Genomic DNA, 8,163 nt, shown 5'->3' with positions numbered 1-8,163 from the left:
GGAGCAGTGACAGGAGTAGTCAAAGATGGGATGATCACTGGAGTAGGAGTCGACGACGAATCGCCCTTGTTGTCGGGAGTGGGTGTGGGCTTGTCGTGAGGGTGGGATAAGCAGTGGTTGGGCTTCCTTAATATGTACTATATGGTCATTTCACAGAATTAAAATTTTAATTTAAAAAAAAAAGTGAGGTGTACTTAGATAAGATGACGTGTTTAAATAGAAAAACTCCAAGGGATGTATTTAATTGGAATTTTGTGAGATTTTAATTCTTTTAATGAATCTAAGGTATTCAATCAGAATTTTAAGTAATTCTTTGAAATTCAAGCTTCATTCAATTATAATTTTAAAATAGTTTATTAAAATACTTAGAAATCTAGGTGTATTCAATTAGGATTTTAAAAAAAATTGTAACATTACAGGTGTATTCAATTAGAAATTGATTTTAAAGAATTTGATAAAGTTGAGGAATTAGAGGGAATTGGAAAGATTTCGTAGTGTATTTTAAGCATCTATAAATTTCACCTCTTCCCATGAGATTTCGAGAGAATTGAATGAAATCTCTACAAATCAATTAAACTCATAAAAATCTATGGAATTGTAAATCTATTAAAGTCTCTCAAATTCTCAATTGAATACACCCTCTAAATCAAAGCCAAATTAAGAATATTTCTAAAGGAGATGTCAAAACTTGCATATAAACGTACAATAGTAAAAAAAATGAAAACAAATTCTCTTTTACTAAACCTTTAGTTTATTAGGAGCTAAGTCAATTAAAGGCAAAAGCTTCTGCTGTCAAATTTGGCAGCAGCCATCAAGTTTATTTTATGATTTTTTTTAATATATGTGATGCAATTCATAATAAATGTTGTTGCGTGTTCAAAGTATTTGTTTAGTTGTCTCAACAATTAAACTCCACAAAAAGATAAAAAAAATAATAATAATTACAGAATGACATTTTTATTTAACATATCAAATAGATAAAAAATTGTACAAAATATCAAGTTGCGACATAAGCCATTAAATATCATGAGTTTCATATAAAGATGCTCTAAGTAGTCCAATTACTCTTTGAGTTTCATGTACAACAAGATAATCAAACCCAAACCTTATCATGTGAGGGAGGACCAAGGCCACTAAGAAGTTACAGCAAACGAAACAATAAGGGCATCTCAAACCCAAAAACTAAAAACAAAAAACAAAGAAACAAAAAAAAAAAAAAACAATAAGGACGTCCTCTACGCTTTATACCACTCCGCCAGTATATATCTTTTTCACTTTTTAAGATCAAGTGGCCCAAATTATTGTCTAATACAACATCCACATATTATTCTTAAGAATATATACCTGGTGATCTCGTACTACATTTTATTGGTTAATTAGGGTGCGTTACTCATTTCATTAGCTGTACGAAACCAACAGGCTAACAGTTTTTGACATTTAGTACTTCATCAATCCGTGTTTTAAGAGAAAAAAACAAAGGCATCTCTTTGAAAGGAGTTTCATTTGAATTGGTAGGAGTTTCTTTAGTTATTAAATTCAAGCCTTTAAATAAAACAAGAGTTAATAAAGCAATTAAGCAAGACTAATGCACAAATTTATGGATTTTAATACAAGAGCAAAGGAAGAACCACTATTTAAACTCACGTGGCAAACCAATAGATCAGTTCTAACCAAGAAGTGATACATTCTCGTTCTAACACATGGAGACTTACATTTCCGTAACTGTTGCAGTATTGGTTTTCTGTCTTTTGTGTCAAATCCAAGGGAAAGTTGCCTATGGTGGAGTTGATAATATTAATGCAACGAAAAATGTTGTAAGGATTGGACGCTGTGACCTTTTCCAGGGGAAATGGGTTTATGATAGGTCTTATCCTCTCTACACTTCAACTGACTGTCCATTCATAGAGAAGGAGTTTAATTGCCAAAACCATGGACGACCGGACAAGGAGTATCAGAAATACAGATGGCAGCCAACTTCGTGCCAGATACCGAGGTATGTATTTACATACGGTTTGTTCGATCTCTTTTCATCTTCTTTGAGTTCTCGTTGGTAATTATTTTATTGCACTGTGTCTCTAATACAAATAATCGTCTAGCTAGATTGAGCATCAAAAGCCTAAACCTTAACTGCAAGTCAGATTACTTAATGAATACGCTTGCGATATGCAACTTATTACCATGTTTGCTTTATCATCATTTATAAGTGTAGGATCACTGGAAGAAGTTTTCTTCAAAGATTGAGAGGGAAGCGCATCCTGTTTGTAGGAGACTCACTGAGCTTGAATCAATGGCAGTCTCTCACATGCATGATTCACAAATCAGCACCAGAAGCTAAGTACGACCTAGTCAAGATTGGAGGCCTATCTGTACTCAAATTTCCAGTAAGACTTAGCTATCGAGATATATAGCTTTCCCCTTGTCTCGTCAAATTTTCTTTTATTTGCTATATTAAGCCAAGTGAGATCAAACTGATAACCTAGTTATCTTAATCCTAACGCATCCCCCACTGTGAAGGCATACGACATCTCGATCATGCTCTCGCGCAATGCCTTTCTAGTGGATATTGTCCTCGAGGGAAGCCGGCGTGTGCTAGTGCTCGATTCGATTCAAAGTGGAAATTTTTGGAGAACCTTTGACGTATTGATCTTTGATACATGGCACTGGTGGCTTCATACCGGAAGGAAACAACCGTACGTTATAGATCATATGATAGTATGTTAATTGTTTTGGATTCATCAAGTTGGTAGAAAATACAATATTGTTATAAATTGTGCATGTTTTGGTGGCAAAAATGTTTAATGTTGCAGGTGGGATTTTGTCCGATACGAGGGACGGACACACAAAGACATGGATCGCATGGTGGCTTACGAGACAGCTCTGAGGACATGGGCAAGATGGGTAGATTCCAGTGTTGATTCTAGTAAAACTCAGGTCTTCTTGCAGGGTGTTTCTCCGGATCACATGAAGTAAGTAATTGTGCAGGCAAAAATTTCTCCCTTATAATCCATTACCATGTGAATCGAACCTGAGATATCTTGTTTACAAGTGAAGAAGAATACTAGTATATCATAGTACTGATTGCTTAGTAAACCAATATTTTAATTTTGAACTTATAGGTCAGTACATGAATGTTTTATTCAACTTAAGTTAATAACAGAAAAGGAAATATATAAAGATAAACAGTTTTTACTAAAAAAATCCTTTTGTTTTTACTAATGTAAAATGTTTTTTTTTGGTCAATTACTACTGCAAATTAATTAAAGCTAAAGTAAAACTATATCCAATATTGACTCTTGGACTGCCAGATGAGTTCATATGTATATACGTACATTTAGGTTAAACTTAAATGTGTAGCATAGGAGTTAGAATATGTATATATGGAGCATATTTGGAAGTTCTGTCTTGATTAAGCATTGTTTCCCATAACATATTGGCCTGATCTTTTTTCTATTTGTGCTAAAATATGATCATCTAGTCCAAGAGAATGGGGTGATGCAAAGTCGGAGAACTGCCGAGGACAAACAGAACCAGTGTTGGGGTCACATTATCCAGGAGGTTCACATCCAGCAGAAATGTCCTAAAAAAGGTTTTGCGCACAGTGTTTAAGCCGGTTAATTTGCTCGACATAACAACACTTTCACAACTAAGAAAAGACGGTCACCCTTCAGCCTATGGATACGGCGGCCGCCGCGGCACGGACTGCACTCACTGGTGTCTTCCTGGTGTTCCAGATTCTTGGAATCAAATTCTAATTGCAGCACTCTTCCACAGCTGAATTGATATTTTTTTTACTTTTGATTGATGAATAATAAATCATTAGGCTAGCAACCAGGAGCTCCGTATTGCGAATCGAGATCTTCTTCGGATCTTTGTGTCTAGAACCCAAGGATCAGGAGATCCGGACCATTGAAGAGAGAGATCCGAACCATTGATTTGTGTCTAGCGGGCTAGTAAAACAGGTTCATAAAGGCCACATGATTTAAAATAAGTGGTTTCAAATCTTGTAGTCCTTAGGCTCTAGATACAAAGATCTTTTTCAGTAATAAAGTGTTAATTAACGTTTCATCTTTTTTTTTTTTCCTAATTGGGCCCAACTTTCATTTTTCCACAAACATCAGGTGTAAGACCATAATTTTCACCTTCCTGGAACTATGAATGATCAAATCAACTCCACCGGTACTAGCTCGGAGTGGGCATAGAGCCACACATATCCTCACGGGGAGATGATCCAATCAGGTGGTTCCCCACACAATCATAGCTTTTCGCTCCACTCGCAGAATGATATCACTTCGAGCGGAGTGGAGCGACATGGCTACTTAGTTGAACCAATTGTTCCCACTCAAACGCCAAATTGCCATGTCCAATCGATGCAGCACATATAGGACCATATGGGGTGCCGTTCAAACTGACTGGCATAGCAGATACGTCCGCCCATACCATGTAGAGGACAAACTGCATTGTCTTGACAAAAAGCATGTTTGAATGGACAGGTCATGTTGTTAACTTCCACTCAAGCTATCCACTAAGATCAACATCAAAGAGCTCAGATCGACTTCTCTCGGCTTATAAATAGCCAAATTGACTCCTTACCCGGGGTTAGACATTATGAGCCCTAAAACACTTATCCTTTCTATTCTTAGACACAATTGGACTTAACTATTAAAGTGCCTTGGCCAGGAACCACCAACCTTGGTGCTCTGTCTAATGGTCCTTGCTTGTTTTTAGTCTGTGCAGGTTAGAACCACCGCTCCAATAGTTCAAATTCATATTCCCCTGCAAATAGTCTTACCTTCACGGATGGTTGATCATCTTGATCCACCGTACAATCCAGACTTTCCTCGAATAAATGCCACCTCTTTGACGATTGAGACAACTGCCACTAAGAATGTACCTCATGTGTTCAGCAGAGAAGATCATGAACCCCACCTCTTCCTCATTATTAATGTTGCTAGACCTCATTTGTGATATGTGCAAGAGGATAAGCTCTGACATAGATAGAAAGCCTCCGATGTAACCACGAGGCTTCGTCCCTCAATATTAAGAGGCGTTTGTTATGGCTAAAGTCTCGGTTGGGCCGTGAAACCACTAGAATACTATGGAAGAGCCTATTTCTACTCTAACTTCTACCATGCTCATGTGGTCACGAAAACTCTCCGCGCAAGGGTAAACCTTGCAAAAGCTCTGCTCACTGTACAATCATGTGGTCCAAGAAATCAGGTGAGAGCTCATCCCAGTAATCTTTGAAGCTTGCGGAACTTCTTACTAAGCTCGAACTCAATAGGGACTCCCTTCTTGAATGTGGTTGCAGCCATGCAATTATCTAGCTTATCTCATTTTGCAAACTCAGTGCAGAGAAGGGAGTCATCATTGAGTTCGAGCTTAGTAGGCAGTTGTGTAAGCCTAAGTATGAGTACATCACCCTAGCAAAGTGCTTTGACAAAGCAAAGGAAATAGTCGCATGAGATGAAGAGTATAGAAAGAATGGAAAGTTAATGGAGCCGTGTGCGACAGAGTGGATAATAAATGAGCCTTGGTATGAGCGTAACAGGGGCAAACGTGGATGCCCGAGGCAGGCGGATCTATCAAAGCCCCGAGCGGAATCATGATGAGAGCTTCATAGAGGTTCGCCCTTGATGATTTCGCCACGTCTGTTAAGCTCTCTCAACTTGAACACTTGCAAACATTCTTGTTCATCTTAACAGAAAATTCAGCATCGGCCTTTTAGAAGACATCTTCAGCAGCTGTGAAGGGGACTCTAACAAACTTCGAACTTCACGGAGCCATGTTCAAGTCCTTGACAAATTCCCTCAGTTATACTTCCGTGGACTCCACAACTTCGGGCTTAGTCTGCCAGCTCTCTTGGGGCATTTCTCTTCAAGGGTACCTCTTTTTTTAGTCCGACAACATAATTCCATAAAGTTAACAATTCAGACTCTCAACCAAATGCGCAGGCTCTGAGGTGGCTAAAACGCTCGACAAACCTAAGGATTATAAGAGATCCACCATCTTCTCTCATGCTCTCTTCCTCGTCACCCTACCTTCAATTCGAAAAACTATTATAGCCATCCCTGTTTTGCCCATTGACTCTAATGGCTTTTCATACGCCGTTATGTCTACCTTATCGATCTTCTTCATCTCATTGTAGTCCTTAACCCTCTTTGTTATCACCTTTTCATGATATTTCCTAGTTACTTATACCAAGCCTTCAGGCAAGTTTCTATTTGGGTGCATAATCCACAACCAATCTCGATGAGCCTCAGGGTTCATAATATGGGCCTGTATCAATCATGTGTGCCATGATAACCCCCACTCCATGAGCCAGATCAGCCAAAGTCATGGAGAGAGTGGGTTTCACGGCAACTCAAGGGCCATTAATGTCTCATTCCCACTCACTAACAACTCTTAGCACATCTTGATTGTAGTCTTTGTCCTTGGTTGGAAAGTTCTTGATCCAATAATGATTTTATCTTTCAACAAAATGGCTTTGGAAGAAGTAGTGATAGCTTGTCGCGATAGTCTTCAGGAGGAAAAAGGCATGAAATTCAGGAAACCCCATCTCGATTTCATAAATCTTATTCAATTTGTCAAAGGCATGTAAGACTCGAGTGAAGCTTGCTGGGATAGTCTTTAGAAGGTAAAGGGCACGAAATTCATGCAAACCCATCTCAATTTCATAAATCTTGTTCAATTAGTCAAAGGCATGCATGACCCAGTTAGCCATAAGAGTGAGGTTGATTGAAGCCAACTTTTAATACAACAGTACCTTTTTTATGAAACCCTCAAGTGGAAACTTAAGCCCTTAGCTTAGGAACCATGGATGAATGCGGATGTTCGTTCGGGTTAGGTCCAGAGACTCGAACAACTTGCTAAGACGTCGATGATGTGTCTCTCCAACTCAAGATGACAGTCATCGAGCACGTATTGATGGGTTTCCATGACACAACATCTTGAGTTGGAGAAATGCGACATCGGTGTTTCCAGCAAGTTGCCCAAGTCTCTAAACCCAACTCAATCGACCATTTACATTCATCCATAGGTTATAAGCCTAGGGCCTAAGTTTCCACTTGAGGGTTTCATAAAAGAGGTACTGTTGCACTATTGGTTGGCTCCCATTAACCTCACTTATACAACTTATCGAGTCTTGCATGCATTTGATAGACTGAATAAGATTTATAGAACCAAGATGGGTTTGCCTGAATTCCATGCCTTTTAGGCCATCTCTAATCGAATAAGGGCACATGGCTTGTTTTAGCCTTCTGGCCCTCTAAGAAATTAATATTTTAATGAATAGTGTAGGACCATATTTCTTATCATCTCCAACTGAGGGCTAAGAGCCATAGGGCCAAACATAGCTCTGTGACAGAAAACCAGTCTTCAATCGAAAGCCAAAGGGCCATATAGCCATAATTTATTATTTAAATTTAAAAACTACAATAACTTAAATTTAAAAACTATAACAATTTAAATTTAAAAATTACAACAACTTAACTCATAATCAACATCATCTTCATCATCTGTCATTGTAGGAGTATAATCGAAAGTAAACAATTGCCGCCGGGTCATAATTTCCCTCTATTTCCTATCAAAATAGGCCTTACTCATTGGAGTGTAATTCGAAGTGTTCCTTTGCATATTCCTATCATCCATCTCTTCTTATATTTGTTTGGCTCGTTCTTCATGCCTACGATTCCTTCCTTTCGCGGCAAAGGCATTTTGCTCCGTCATTAATCGCAATGAGGCCGCCACTTCCTGTTGAGCAGCGTAATCATCATTTGCCTTGCCCTTTTCCTTCAACCTTTGGGCCTTGTTTTGTCCCATAACCCTAGGTATGGAACCTTCACCCAAAGATGGATTTTTTACCCTTGTTTCTTGAATGGTAGGAGATCTATCTTCATCCCTATCTACAGTTGAGGATTAAGTTCCGAACACCGATGCAGGACCTACTCTATGTTGAGGTGGATCTTCAAATAACACCCATCTTTTACAAATTTCCCAACAACCGTGAAACTGAAGGGGTTTCGAGCTGCCCTCCATATACAATTCCTCTGCTTGGCGTACCTAGAAAATATAATTACAAAAATTAAAGGAAATTAATTTATGAAATTAAATGTAATATAATTAAATATTTAAAATAAATTGTGAAAACACTTACTTCGTCGTAGT

The 8,163-nt window shown here is 38.3% G+C and overlaps 1 protein-coding gene across 1 annotated transcript; it reads left to right on the top strand.

The window, feature by feature from the left end:
* Positions 1-1,369: 1,369 nt before the first annotated feature.
* LOC103960244 (protein trichome birefringence-like 43) lies at positions 1,370-4,027 on the top strand. Its single transcript, XM_009372688.3, is given in 6 exon segments — positions 1,370-1,993; positions 2,210-2,381; positions 2,515-2,690; positions 2,808-2,966; positions 3,476-3,573; positions 3,576-4,027. Coding segments are annotated over 6 exon segments (1,098 nt in total). The 5' UTR covers positions 1,370-1,700; the 3' UTR covers positions 3,776-4,027.
* Positions 4,028-8,163: the final 4,136 nt, after the last annotated feature.

The sequence above is a fragment of a genome, unplaced genomic scaffold (assembly GCF_019419815.1).
Source record: "Pyrus x bretschneideri cultivar Hongxiangsu unplaced genomic scaffold, Pyrus_bretschneideri_v1 Contig20, whole genome shotgun sequence".
NCBI classification, from domain to species: Eukaryota; Viridiplantae; Streptophyta; class Magnoliopsida; order Rosales; family Rosaceae; genus Pyrus; species Pyrus x bretschneideri.
The sequence above is the reverse complement of the archived record's forward strand: the minus strand, read 5'-3'. Positions and strand labels throughout refer to the sequence as shown.